The sequence below is a fragment of the Cinclus cinclus genome, chromosome 4, assembly GCF_963662255.1.
Source record: "Cinclus cinclus chromosome 4, bCinCin1.1, whole genome shotgun sequence".
Lineage (NCBI taxonomy): Eukaryota > Metazoa > Chordata > Aves > Passeriformes > Cinclidae > Cinclus > Cinclus cinclus.
The window spans coordinates 34,450,982-34,465,348 of NC_085049.1; the positions used below are offsets into that span (position 1 = coordinate 34,450,982).

Below are 14,367 nucleotides of genomic sequence, written 5' to 3' on the forward strand. Positions count from 1 at the left end.
CCCTTGAATTCGGCCAACTGTCGCCTTGCCATTTTTGTCCCGGCCTCCTCAGTGCCCTCATTCCCGGAGTTATATATCCTTGCCCAGGGGCTCCGGAGTGGAAGCGAGCTCTTAGCTTGGCAAAGGGGAGTTGCAAGAGGAGCCTTGTGGCCATTCTCCAGCCAGGGTTTGAAGTTTGAGTGTAATCAGACTCGAGGCTCAGCGTGGAGGTTCAGTGGTTGAGCCCGAAGGACGCAGTCTCAGCTGGGAGCAACTTCAAGAAAGGTGGACACTGCAGTTAGGAAGGATTTATAATGCAAAATAAACATGCTATGTATTGATGTTGCATGCATAGTTGCCCTTTGTGAGCGTAATGTGGCAGCCTAAGCCACAGTGTGGTTTTAGGTGGCAGTTTTTTGCTCTGAGGCTTTGGTACAGCTAATCAGTGCCTTGGACTAGAAGATCTGGTCAGTGACCTGGAAGGAGAAGCTGTTGCTTCTGATAGTTGTTGTTGTGTAGGGGTTGGAGTCAAACACAGCAAGCACATAACAGTTCTAACTTGAAGAGAAGCCCTGGGCTGCAGCATAGTTCCTAATGATCTGTCATAAACAAAAGGGAATCACCTTTTCTGAAAAGGGTCAGAGTCAAATCCTTTGTGGTATTCTGAAGAGATGCTGGCTTTAGCAGAGCAGCTCGGCTTCCTAGGCTGGCTGTCCAGAAGGGTGAACTTCTGGCAGCAATAAAACTCATCTGGTTCTAGTGCCCTAAAACCACCTAGATTTGTAGGAGGAAACACGTGCAAGGACTTCTCGGTGATAGTGTCTTTATGTACAAGTAAACTGTTAAGTGACATTAGACCTAACATGTGGTTTGAAGGACTGCTTTTCTTTCTGGCACGGCTTTAAATGGAAGAAAAAAGTTCCATTTTACTGTGCTGGTTATATATTGTGAAAAGACAGTATTAACCCCTTGGAGAGAACTTCCTCTGTAGTAGGCTTTTTAGGACTATTATATTTTAATATTACAGGAAAGTCAAAAACTACTTTCCTGTATTCAGGATGAGAGTGTTCTGCTCTCTGGTTTGCTACATGCTGTTTGAGGATCTTTGGTGCAAATGTGTTCTTGGTTTTGCTTCAGTAGTAAAAAAGCTAGAGGAAAAGGGAGAAATTCTCGAAGTGCAGGGAAACTAATATTCTTGCAATTAAACCCATCTCCTACATCTCCCATACACTTCTGACCCACAAATTATCAAAGAAAAACTTAGAAGCTGACTTGCCATATCCTCAGATTCCCTAGCTTTGGTCCCTTTGCTGTGCCATGGTTGTAGTCCCACTGAGGGCAGTACCCAACACCTGGGCACAGGAATCTCTCAAGATTCAGTTCTATGGTGAAGGAAATGTCCCCTTACTAAGCAGATGCTGGGAAGGACTTTTGCTAGCAAGTCCCAAGCATTTGGTGTGCAGCTTCTGGTAATGGAGTGGGTTCTTAAGCTTGAGATTTGCAAAGTGAAACTTGTGGTTGTTTAACAAAAAAGCCTGAAATTATCCCTGTGTGTGCTAATTCCGTTTATTTGATTTTTAGGACAGCTCTGCATCTTGCTTGTGCAAATGGCCATGTGGATATAGTCATGTGTCTGGTAGAAAACAAGTGTAAGCTAAATCTTCTTGACAATGATAACAGATCACCACTGATGAAGGTATGTTTTGGTTTTTTTATGGTCTATTCCTTCAAGTGAGACTTACTGATTTTGAACTAAATGATGCATTTTTCAGTATTCTTTATGTGGACCATTGTAAAACCATGCATATTGTGGTTGTGTGGAATGGACATATGTTAGCTAATCACTGGAGGCGCTCATAATTCCCAGTATTAGGAAGATGGGGGGATTGCAACAAAGTGAAATGTAAATGCTGGAAGTTTATTGTGTTTTGTTTCCAGGCAGTACAGTGCCAGCAAGAAAAATGTGTGGCTATTCTGCTGGAACATGGTGCTGACCCAAATCTGGCAGATGCTGATGGCAACACTGCCCTTCACCTGGCTGTCCTGTCTGGTAATGCTACTGTAGCAGGGCTGTTACTTGAGCATAATGCCAGTATTGATGCCCAAAATAAGGTAATTTTTAATATTTGTTTATGAAGTTCTTTCCAAAAGTTGCATTCATATTTTTCTTAAAGTTCTGTTTGTTTGGGTTTATTTTTAACTTTGATTTTTAACTTCATCTACCTTTTAGGAGGGATATACCCCTCTTATTCTTGCTGTCTCCGAACGTCATGAAGAAATAATGGAGTTTCTCCTTAAAAATGGAGCTGATGTGCATGCTCGAGATCAATGTGAAAGGTGAGGGGCTGTCAAAACTTTACATTGGTCTCTTTAACACTCGACATTTTGGCTTGAGAGGACCATGGGAATGAGCTCTGAAAATATACAAAACAAGGAGCCACACAGAAGCAGTTATTTCTTTGTGACTTGTGAAAGATAGTCATACCTCAGTGACTTGCTGTCATATCTCATTCAATGCTTTCTACACTGAAGATTGCAAAATGTTATTGTCTGTGATGGCCTTTCTGCCAGGAAGCCTGTCACTAGCTCAGTGGCATTCCCTCAAATTGAAAAGCGATCTCCTCCATAGTAGTAGAATTTGTAAGTGTTGTCTGTGTGGAAGCTTTGTTTTGAGACCCTCTCCCAGTTTATTGTTTATCTTAATGGAAAATGCTTTTTCTGTTTCATTTTTCGTTTTAAAGTAATGGAGAGAATACTTTTTTGAGGGCAAACAGAAACAATAAAATAATTACAGTGACTGTAAAACAATCGATTCCATATCATATTTCTTGGATCCTTCAGAACCCCACTTATGACTGCTGCTTCTGGTGGAGAGCTTAGTCTCATAAAGATTCTTCTTCGGTATGGTGCTGATGTTTCCCATAAAGACACTAATGGATGGACAGCTGAGGATTATGCTGTTATTCATGGATATTCTAGGTAAATTTTAAACCATATGATTAGAGTAAGTTGTCACTTATCAGTGTGGTTTTTGATAATTTTTGGTAACAGCCCCAAGGTTTAATACTATGCTGAGACTTGTGATGAAAGTGTGCTCAGTGATGTCTTCATAGAATCATTTAGATTGAAAAAGGCCTCTAAGAATCAACCTAGCACTGCAAGCCCACCACTAAACCACACCCCTGAGTGCCAGTCTACAATGTCTTTCAAATATCTCTGGAGCTGGTGACTCAACAGCTTCAATGGTCAGTCTGTTCTAATGCCTGACAACCCTTTCACTGAAGTAATTTTTCCTAATATCCAGTTTAACATTCCCTGGCACAACTTGCGGCCATTTCGTCTTCTGGTATGTATCATTGCAGTGTCTTGTGTGTATTTGGAAGTTGAGGAAAATTTTTACCCAGAGTTCTCTTGTTAGATTTCAGTTTTTATTGCTAAGCTCACATTTGCTCAATATAAACTCTAAAATATGTTTGTGTCCAGTTATCTAGAGGTGAAACTTGGCAGGTACCAAGCAGGAGTTAATACTTTTGTAGGTTTGAATATGACTATAGAGTGAACATGACTAGTGAATATTCAAATGTGTAATAGTCATGTAGTAAGGGTGTATATAAATCTATACAGCTAAGGATAGGATAAGAGTAGGCTGGATAAGAAGTGGCTGTTAACTCTTCTATTAAATAGTATATGCAGGTATTTCCTCTTTTTCTCTGTACAGTCTTAGTAAACAACTGGCAGAATATGCAGACTGGGAAAACACAGGAGAAGCTTCTACAGGTGGTGGTGCACGAGGCATCACAGCACTTGGCACTCCACACCGGGCTGCAGCTGCTGGCTTTACATTGGGTGCACCTGCTGTGGACAGAGGAGGTAAGACCCTTCATCATGGAGTAGCTCATGAGGAGAATCAGTGTGGCCTTCTCTTAGTGGGTTTGTGTTGTCAGCACTTACTGTGTTCACTGTTGGCTTTAGTGGAGGCATCAGATGGAGTAGCACAAGCTTTGTGAATGTGATTATTTGATGATAGTTGAAACTGTTGCTTGTCAGCCTATGAAAGCATTTGTTTTGCATTCTGTGTTCACTTCTTGGAGTTGTTATTTTCTGTCTGTGAGATTGCCCATCTATATGGATTTTCCTTGAGAGAGAGAGAGAGAATAGGGAAGGAACTAGGCAAAAGTGTTTTTACTTTTCAAGTGTGTACTTCTACCTCGAGATGGCAACTCAGATTGTGAAAATTCAATTACAAGAGCAGTGGGTTCCACCTGAGTAGTTGTTCCTCTTTCTGTAGTTGGGGAGCAACAGAGAAATGACAGAAAGGTACGTGTCTTGTTGATTTTCATGGAGTTTGTGTCTTCATTTTAATATTAATAGTTCAATTTGCACTGAGGTCCTTTTTGCATGTCCTGTTTCTCAGAATCAATTGTAACTGTTTCCATGTAGCAAATACTTTCCATACTTAGCAAATACTATATTGGAAAAGTAACTTTGTTGGCAATAACATTGCAGTGTCTAGTGTTTGCTAGAACATAGTTTGATTTACAATAAAGACAATGCTTTTCTTCCACATTCAGTAATTTCTATTAATTTTTTTTTAGAAAATAATTATTACCTTGTGATCACGAAAAACAATTAAATTGCCTTGTGATCAAAAAATTAGCTCCTTCAGTAAGTTTTAAAAATCCAAGTCCTAGAGGAATTTTAGAATTCCTAGAATGAGCTAAGAGTCCTACAGGGATCTTAGAAAATAAATACCATAGTATAAATGAAATAGTTTGCCTTGTACTTTACATCTCAAGCCCTACAAGGGGGATATTTTATTCCTTCCAAATTTTTAAGGGTGTTACTTTGGAACTATGTGGCAAATAGGCAAAAGACAGTGGTCAAACACAGTTAATTATTCCTTTTAAATACAGTTCCTTATTCCACTTTTAAATATGTCAAGAAAAGTTAGCAAAATATGGAATATTTTTCCTCACTGACTTTTCCTAGATACAGGAATTTAATTCAGAGTCAGAGTTTTTGCTTTGATGTAGGAACACTTAATTTGACCTAGTGAGTGATTTGGAAAGTTTATTGATAGATTGCAGTAATTTTTTCTTTTTTACAGGTTTTGGTACAGGTGGTTTAATCAGGAAAATGTTAATTTTGCCCAAACTGTGCACAGTTACTGTCTCAGAGAGATTACTGACATATAGGGAATATTTACCTGCATTAATTCTGCAGTCTCTGGCTTGCACACAGAAAGTACAGGTTCTGTATCATGAGAGTCCTTCTGATATGCTGCAGCAACAGACTTTGAAGCCTCCATTAGATGAGAATTTGGATTGATCTTGGGAGAACAGAAAAACACGTTTTGGAATTACCTTCATTTCTGTTGCTCTTCTGTGCAGTTTTTCTGGGATCTTCAGTGTTGTCCTTGTTTCTTTTGCTGCTTTTGCACTTGTTAAATATTTTTCAAAATACTCTCTTCTAATGAGCAATTCAGCCTACTTCAAAAGTTGGCTTTTGTTTATTTAAATATTTACTGTGTGATGCATTGTTCCTTTTGTGTTCCCGGGTCCCTATGGAAACTGTTAGGTTTCCATCATAGGGCTCTTAGAAAATAATTAAGTGCTTCAGTGATTTCTATCTCCCAAGGTCAGTAAAAAACTGTCCTGTATTATCTCTTCAGAAAACTCAGAAATGTAGAAGGGATGAAAAACCATAATGAGGTCCTTCCTTAACTTTTGAAATGTATTTTGTTTTGCTACAAGTAATTTTGCCATATTGATTCCATGTGGTAAAATCCATATAAGCAGGACTCTGTTCTATTCAGAGATAAATGTTACATCATGAAGACATTTGGAGTCAGCTGCAATAACAGAATGATTTGTTGCCTTAAAATACAGAATTTTACAAAGTGGAATGGGTAGAGCCGTTGCGTAGTGATTTATATTTTGGACTTATGTTCCACAGCACATAGATCAGTACCCACACAAACACATATGCACAATACACCAGTCAGAGCACCCATTTCAGTCCAGTTGTGGACTGCTCTATAGCCCTGGTGCAGCTTGCTGCCTTCTTGTCCTGTGCTCTGGCTGGTGACATACCTTTGTACATGAATGATGTAGCATCGTCAAATGAACGTAAGCAGGACTCTAAAAACTGAGGTAGAAGTGGCCTGTATTTGTATCAGGGACCAACCGACACAACTTTTAATATGAGCTGGCTTAAGGCAACAAGTTTCTGGGTTCCTTTTTTAGCCAGGGATAACTGAAAACGGTGCTAAAACTGTAACTTAAGATGAGTGTGTGTAAATAACATAATGTCTCAAAGTTGCATGCTGGTCTGAGTACAGAGAGCTAAGATTTCCTTGAAACCTCCGGATAGTCTCCAAAGTTTGGTTCTTGACACACACAGATTTTGAGATGCTTAGAATAAGGAATTTTGTGTGCTGTATGTGTAATGCACTCTACAACCATGAAGGAATTTAATTTGCATCTCTGCTAAACAAGAAGTAGTCGAGGGAAATAGAAAATTGTTACGAGAGTATATTTCTGATAATACCTTTCAGTGTTTCAAAATACTGAAATATGGATATTCTACGTGGAGCAAGTTAAGTTACATTAAGTTACTGTTTGACACAGTCCCTTCAGAACAGAGTTCTGTAGCTTGTGTTTGGGTTGTTTCCAGCACTTCTAACTGTAGAATAGGCTGATAGTCACACTACGTTCTCCCGTTGTTGTAGCTGTTTTGACGTACTGCTTATGTTTTCCAAATTTCTGGAAGTTCCAGTTTATTCTGATGTCATTATTCCATCTGTCCTTTACATGCCTTTTCCTAAATGGATATAGGAATGCAACAATCTCCTAACCAGACATCAAGAACAGAAAAATCAAGGAAAGGTATTTTATACAGTAGCATTTAAAATATGAAACGTTGTACAGTATACAAATAACAACACATCTATGATATTTATTATCCTGGAGGTCCCTGTTTTGATGGTACTGGTGTTACGAACTATATTTGAGGGCAGGCTTTGTGTGATTTTTGTTTGTTTGCATGTTCTGCCTTGGTTCTTTATTATTGAATTTAGTGTTCGCTTTATGTCATTGGTGATAGTAAATAATTTTTTAAATAAGCTCTTCTGTTACTCTGAAATTGAAATGGGCTTGAGTTAAGGTAAAAACAAGCAATCCCCAGAGACTGCGTTTCTAGATCCCATTTCTATTGTAATCAGAGTTCTGTCTGAAAGGTAGCTCATAAACTTTCTCTCTTGCCTTCTAAAGGATAATGTGACCTGGTCTTGATCATTGCTTAAAGTTATGATTCACAGATGGCTGAATATTCAGCGTTAGAAGGGGCCCACAAAGATCATCAGGTCCAGCTCTTAAGTGAATGGCCCATACAGGGATTGAACCCACAAACTTGGTATTATTAGCACCATGCTCTACCCAGCTGACCCAATCTATTCATTGGAATCAAAATGTCAAAAATTTACTCAGCTCTTTTGATTACTTATAACTGTACTAATTGAAAGTGTAACTGAAGTCACCCATCAGGAATGGTAACTGACTGCTCCACATTGGTGGAGAAATTTTTATTGGACTTGGGACATCAGCAGGTAGGTTAGACTGCTGGTACTGAATGAGTTTACAGGAAACTGTGGTATGTACAGCTAACTAATATTATTTAAATATTGTCTCTTTACAGTAGGAAACAAATTAGAGACTGTGTTGGTGTTTTAGCTGTTAGCTTGTCCTTGTTTCAGTTTCCAGGTTTTCTCTACGTTACATACACTCTATTTCATTGTCCAAAAGCCCAGTGCAGGTCAGGAGAGGTACTCACCAAAATTCCCATATGTACTCTGTCTTTAGAACAGACAAAATTTCCATGCTCTTATGTTTTTAATGCTAACAGAGGAGATGTCTTCAGGCATGTTATGCCTTTGTTTTCTTTTCCCTTTAATGATTCTGCCAAAGACCTTGGATTGGTTGTTCTGATAGTTAGCAAGAATTAGTTATCAAAAGCTTGAGGAATGCTGAAATAGCTGCTATGTAGAAGTTGTGTTTGTTTTCCCCTTCTGTTTTTGGAATTGAAGAGCCTTTTTATTTCATCTTAACTGTTGATAATTGAGAGGTTCTAGCACTTTTGAAACTGGATTCATAGAGTTCAGGTTTCTTTGGTAGATCAGCGATGTGCTAGAGTGCGCTCTCATCAAGTTTGCAAATAGCCTAAGGTGGGAGAATCAGTAGATGCACTTCAAGACAGTGCTGTCTTCCAGAGGCTTTTACTCTGACAAGCTGTGAAAATGAACTGTCAGGCCTGCCTAGCAAAATTCAGCCAGGGCAAATGCAAAGTCTGCACACAGAGGTACAACCCCTTGCTACAAAGCATGCTGGCACTGCCTGGCAGGAGAGATGCCTTGCTGAGAAAGCCTGATGGGTCTTGGCAGAGTGAGCTGAGAGTGAGCCAGCAGCAGGGTGCCCTCACAACAGTGTCCTGAGTTGTATTAAGAGCAGCATAGCCAAGAGATTGAGGAAAGTGATTATCCAGCTCTCCTTGGCACTCTCTGGACTGTGTCCTGTGCTCTGAGTGAAATTTGAGCCTCCAGTGCAAGAGATCCATCTTTCAATAGTGAGCAAGTTCAGCAGAAGGCCATCATATTCATCAAGGACAGGAATATTTGGCTTTTGAGGACAGGTGGAGAAAATTGGGATTTTTTTCAGCCTAGAGAAGTGAATTTGCAGGGGCCCTAGCAGCAGCTTCTAGTACATGTGAGAAGACAAAGCCAGGTGCTTTCCAGTGGTACATGATAGAAGGCAGAGATATAAGAGGCATAAATGGCAGCAAAGTAGTTTCTAATTGAATGTGGGAACAGTAAAACAGAGAGGTTGTACAGTCTCCCTCCTTGGAGGTGTTTAAGACCAGACTGGATAAATCCCTGAACAACCTTATCTGACCTCATAACTGAGCCCGCTTTGAGGAGGCTGGCTAAGATACTTCCTGAGGTTCCTTCTGTCATGATTTATCCTATTATCCTACATGCAAGTCACATTTGTAACACTGATGAAAACTTGGAGTGTGCTACAGAATGCCCTGGGTTTGCCACTTTTGTCTGCTGAATTCCCTTTTTGATGCAGTCTACAGAACTGTTGGTGATTCTTCTGCTTGAGCTTTAGAGCTTGATTATGCTTTTTAATTTTCATTACCTTGGCAAAATAATCTGCACCAAGTAGACCAGCAGATAGTGTAATGTTGTACATAATGCTGCATAAAATAATAAATCTCTGCACGTGATGTGTACTTGTGTGTAAGTTGAGTACTTTGGAAGTTCTTAATGTCTTGCTAAACCACCACCATTTTGTTAACTGTTTACTAGTGTAGGATATTAAGGATATATAGCTCTGATCTTATTATTTCCTTTTTTTTTTTTCTAAATTCAGTGTTGTTTGTTTTGGAAATGCGGTCATTTATGCCCCCTTGTACTGAATTTACTACCCAAAGCATCATTCTGTTATGGTGTGTAGAGTTGTCCATGTTCAATGTTTAATTTTTAAATGGTTAATTTTTAGCATGCTAAATTTAATTTCAACATGTTGATTAATGTTTGAACAGCAATAGATGACTTCTCCCAAGGAGACTCAATAAGGTGAGACTTTAAAAGTACCTAACATTTACCTGAGGAATGACTTGAGAGACATGGTATTCATTTTGCTTTGCTTTTAAAGAAGCTCTGAGAAAGAGGGGAACGATGACAGTTGGCATACCTCTGACGAAGAGGAACTTGATTTTACCCCCAAGGTATGGTGCATATACAGGAAAAATATCCTGCAAAAATAAGGGGTTTGAAGGCAGATTTTCTTTGGAGCAGAAAGAAACTGCAGCTCCAGCCAATGTTGTTTTCTGTTTAAAGCAATCTTTGGCCTACCAGCCTTCCTTCTGCTGTGAGTTTTTCCTAAAGAACCTGTAGCTATGACAGAGTATGCAGTAGATTTGTAATTTGGAGCCAAAAAGCAGTAGGTGACAAGATAACCACATAGTTTTATTTTTTCTTGTTCATGTGAGTCAGATTTGAAGACTTCAAAAATGTGCAAGTTCTTGAATAATAATAATATAATAATAGGTTATAATTAACCTATCCTGTTCTTCTCCAATCATTGCTATTGTTTTCTGTAAATTTGGAGATAGTCCTAAGTGATAAAGGACATTTATTTATCAAGATCTAAAAAAATCCTTCATCACCTAGTTCTCCTTTCCTCAGCAGGTTCTTCAAGAGTGCTCAATGAAGGGATGAGTTACTCAAATGGGTCATCTATTTTCTTCTATAAGATGACATTCAGTACTTGCATGTGATCTCACACTGCATGTTTTTCTTTTTTTTTGGGTTTTGCTTTATTTATTTTTTTTTTGTGTAATGCTTGGGTAGTACTCTTAGTTACAAGCTATCATGCCTACTTTTTTTACTAATGATCTGTAGGATTAACAGCTTCTGAGGGATGTCTGGAGCATCAGCTCTGTTGCACTGGCATTGTACAGTGATGTCGAACCTGAGTGTGGTAGTTCAACCCACTCTGTAATGCTGGACATGCAGGCATGTTTAGATTTGACTTGATTTCATTTTCTTGCACTGATTTAAATAGAAATGGTACATTTTTCTGCCATGATTTTGAAATATAGCGGTATTTTTTTTAGTGTACTTGCAGGGACTAAATTTATGCATTAAGTATGGGGATCTTAATAGTTACTTAGCTTGCACACATTTGCAAGTAAGCATCCTGAAAATGCGTTTTTTAAATATAATTGAATTTGACTTAAGTATTATAAGTGTTAGAAACAGATTTTTAGAACGGTTGTGCACATGAGCATTTTTGGAAACGATTTGCAGAAAGGTGCCTGCACATTGTGAAATGCTTACTGAATTGGATATGAGAGGAGTGTTTGTGTAGTAGTATAGGATAGAGCCAGCACTGTCATAAGGACAGTCTGATTATATTTACTGTTCAAGATTTGATGTGAACAAAGGATTTGTTGTTGTTACTGTAAAAAAAAAATCTTAAATAAATCTTTATTTACAGAAGCTGCAGAAGCCAAACCTGACACTATTAATGAACGCTTCACAGCAGTTCAGGAAAAACAGTAAGTTATTTGCAAAAGGTTGCGTGATATACTGATATATAAAGTAGACTCCAGGAGACTAAAGTTAGACTGCTAAGTAGGTTTTTTGGTTGGTTTCATGTTTTGTTTTTTTTTTAAATAGTAAATGAGAAAAGTAGCATTTTGTAAACATGGCACTTAATAATTCAGAATAAAATAAGTCATTCAAATGAAGATATTAATCCCCTCTTAAGCCCTTTTCCTTCATCAAGTCCATCCCCATCCTGCCCAACCTCACCTCTCCATTTCTAAATCTTCCCAAATGGCTCTTCTCCTGTACATTAATCTGATAACATGCCAGTTACTGTCTACATAATTCCTTCTGTTCACATGCATTTTTCTTTTTTTTTGTACTTTAAGATGATGGTGGTGGTTCTAGAATTGAAAGTCCTAAGTCGCCAAAGAAAAGTCTCAAACAAAGAATCCCATCAGGCACAAATGTGAACAAAGGAGACAGTGAAGAATTGTTTAATCAAGATGTCTTAGTTGCAGGCAACCTAGATGAAGAAGAATTGGAGGAGGAAGAGGAGGAGGAAGAGGATGAACATGACAGTGGAGATGGTGATGAAGATTATGAGGAGGAAGAGGAGGAGGAGGAGGAAGAGGAGGAGGATGAAGACTTTACTGAAGATGAAAAGGAGGAGGAAGAGCTGGAAGATGAAGAAACTCAGTCTAATGAAATACTGGAAGAAGAGCAAACAGAATCTAAAGGGGAAATAAATCAGAAATTAGAGTATTTCAGTAAAGTAAAGTATGAGGGGGATGCTCATTGTGGAACTGGAGATGTCTATGATGATGATGAAGTAACTAAAGAACATGATGAAAAAGTGATGGAATCTGTTGATACTCCTGTGTCTTTCATAGCTGGGTCCTGTGAAATGTTTCAAGAAAATAAAACAGCAGTGTCTCCTAAGATCATGAATAATGAAGTATCTTGCAGGTCAGTACCAAAACAACCTGTCTTTCAAAATCTAAATAATCTGCAGGATATGCAAGAAAGCTGGAACAGGAAAAGCATGATTGAGGAGACATTTCACAGAAAGGCTGAATCCTGTTTTGCAGACTCTGAAATGACAGACTGGAAAAAAGAGATACCTCAGCCTCTCTTAGATAGTTGTGGTGTTAAGGAGAAAAAGTCAAACTTCAGTGATAGCTTTGAAAGTTGCAATAATTCTTGGTTAGCAGAAAAAACTCCAGGACCTGAAAGTAAAAGACCAAGCTCTGTCATACTTGAACATGTGGAGAGTGAAGATACTGAAGAAGAATATGAAGGAGTAGATGACAAAGTCTGTAAACCACTGAAACAAGAAAGTGAAAACTTGCACTTAAATATGCAGGAAGAAAATTTGAGAGCAGCATTTCATTCAAGCACCGAAGTAAGTATATAAGGATGATTCAATCATAAGGGTATTTTCTAAGGGTCATATAAGTAAGAAACACATAGTAAACTGGATTTTTTTAACGCTTATCTTTCACATATTTCCATCTTTTCATCATCTGTTTTTGATGTTAGTGTCTTACTTGGAGTCAAAAGAGTTTCTTTTCTATGGTATGGTAATATAGTATGGAAAAAGAATAGGCAGTAGACTCTGGAATCTGTTAGATTTTTATCAGTTTTATGTTACAGTTTTTATCCATGAAGTTTTACTGCCATTTAGGAAAATTCATGGTGTGATAGCTGGAAGTGAGGAAACAAAAAGAATTTTGCCTAAGATTGAGAGCAGGAAGTTAATGATTTTCTGTGGAGCAAAGTAGAGGGGAAAAAAGAAATATGCTCTGGAATATTGTAACTTAACTGAAGCTGGAGTTAGAGTGACATGAGGAATTGCTTATGGAGGAACAGCAAAGATGATGTTTGTTACTATTCTTTTCAGCTGTTTTGGTTGATCTCTTTTAGGAAGAATCCTCTGACCACAAAGAAGAGGAGGAGAAGAGAGCTGGCAAAAAGCTACAAACTACAGTTGTTGAGGATGTGAAAAATTCTGTTTGTGATGATAGTCATGAAGTCCACAAAGCTTCAAAGGACAACTGTGGTGAGAGAAATTACTTTGTAAATCCTGAGCAAAGTTCTTCATCTACAAATATTAATGCATAGAAAATGAAATAGGAATCAATCACCATTTTATGATGGCAAAATTTTCTCTTGCCTGTGAGTCCTAATGAGCATTGGCAGAGCAGGAAAGCAGATTATATTGCTTTTCATTCATTCTTAAAAGAACTGAAATTGTAGCATTGTATACCAAACAATGCAATATGAAGCAAGAGCCATTCTTGATTTGTTGTTGCATTCTCCCTGAAGTGACCTGAACAAAATGCACAGATGAAAAAGGAGGACTAGAATGTCTCGAGTGACAACAGTATTCCCTTTTATGACAAGTACTGTCACGTCGAAAGGCTGTGATTGATCTTGGCTGAAGCCAGGGAAGGATTTGAGTCAAGCTGAGAGAAAGCTGTTTCAGTGCCTCACCTTGTCCAGTTTTAAAATGTAGGTGGTCTCTCCAGCCCCACATATGTGTGCTTGGAAACATTACCAGCCTAGTCAGAGTAGAGCACTTTGATACTTACCTGAGGTCTGACAGTAGGAAGAGAAAGCACCATTTCCATTGTCTGTCTCCAGAGAGCAGCTTTGTTGCAGTAGATGCTACTAAAGCATGTATAGCTGCTGCTCACATGCTGTGCAGGAGGCACTGGCAGAACCTGCTGTATCCTAGCGTTGTGCCTATACCTGCTCATCTGTGTGTATGTGCTTACCATAAATATGTATTTAGTATAGAGTAAGTAGTCACCGTTCAGATTGGAATGAGCAGTTGCCTCTTGTGGGGTGGGTGTCCTCACAGGCATTCGGCTCCTTCCCCCTTCTTTGTGTATCTGTCCACACAATTGAATACTGCATCATTTATTCCTAATGGAGTAGCTTAAAATAGAAATACGATAGTAAAATCTGACTAGGAGCCCTCTGAGAGTGAATCTTAAAATTGTCTGATAGAGAAGAAGTTTGAATTTTAAACACAACCCCTCTCCCCAAGGCAGAAATGGCTTTTCTGTGTTGGGGTTAAGTGTTTGAGCCCCTATTTTTAAATGGCAATACTTAGGTGTCTAGCATCTGGGAAGAGGCTGGGTAACAACTTTGTCAGGGAAGATCTTTCCTAGTAGTACAACAAAGGGAGCATTGTTTCTTGGTGACTTCGTGGTTGTTAGTGTGAAAAGGTTTTGGATAGTATTTCTGTGGTACCCCCTGTACAGTGGAAA

At 38.6% G+C, this 14,367-nt stretch overlaps 1 protein-coding gene across 1 annotated transcript in view; it reads left to right on the top strand.

Moving 5' to 3' along the window:
- Window positions 1-14,367, top strand: part of LOC134043054 (ankyrin repeat domain-containing protein 26-like) — a 48,738-nt gene that overhangs the window by 369 nt on the left and 34,002 nt on the right. The window contains 11 exon segments of the mRNA XM_062491069.1: window positions 1,561-1,675; window positions 1,918-2,091; window positions 2,210-2,316; window positions 2,821-2,958; window positions 3,698-3,849; window positions 6,816-6,866; window positions 9,580-9,613; window positions 9,693-9,765; window positions 11,040-11,100; window positions 11,479-12,494; window positions 13,016-13,184. Coding sequence (XP_062347053.1) covers window positions 1,561-1,675; window positions 1,918-2,091; window positions 2,210-2,316; window positions 2,821-2,958; window positions 3,698-3,849; window positions 6,816-6,866; window positions 9,580-9,613; window positions 9,693-9,765; window positions 11,040-11,100; window positions 11,479-12,494; window positions 13,016-13,184 — 2,090 coding nt within the window.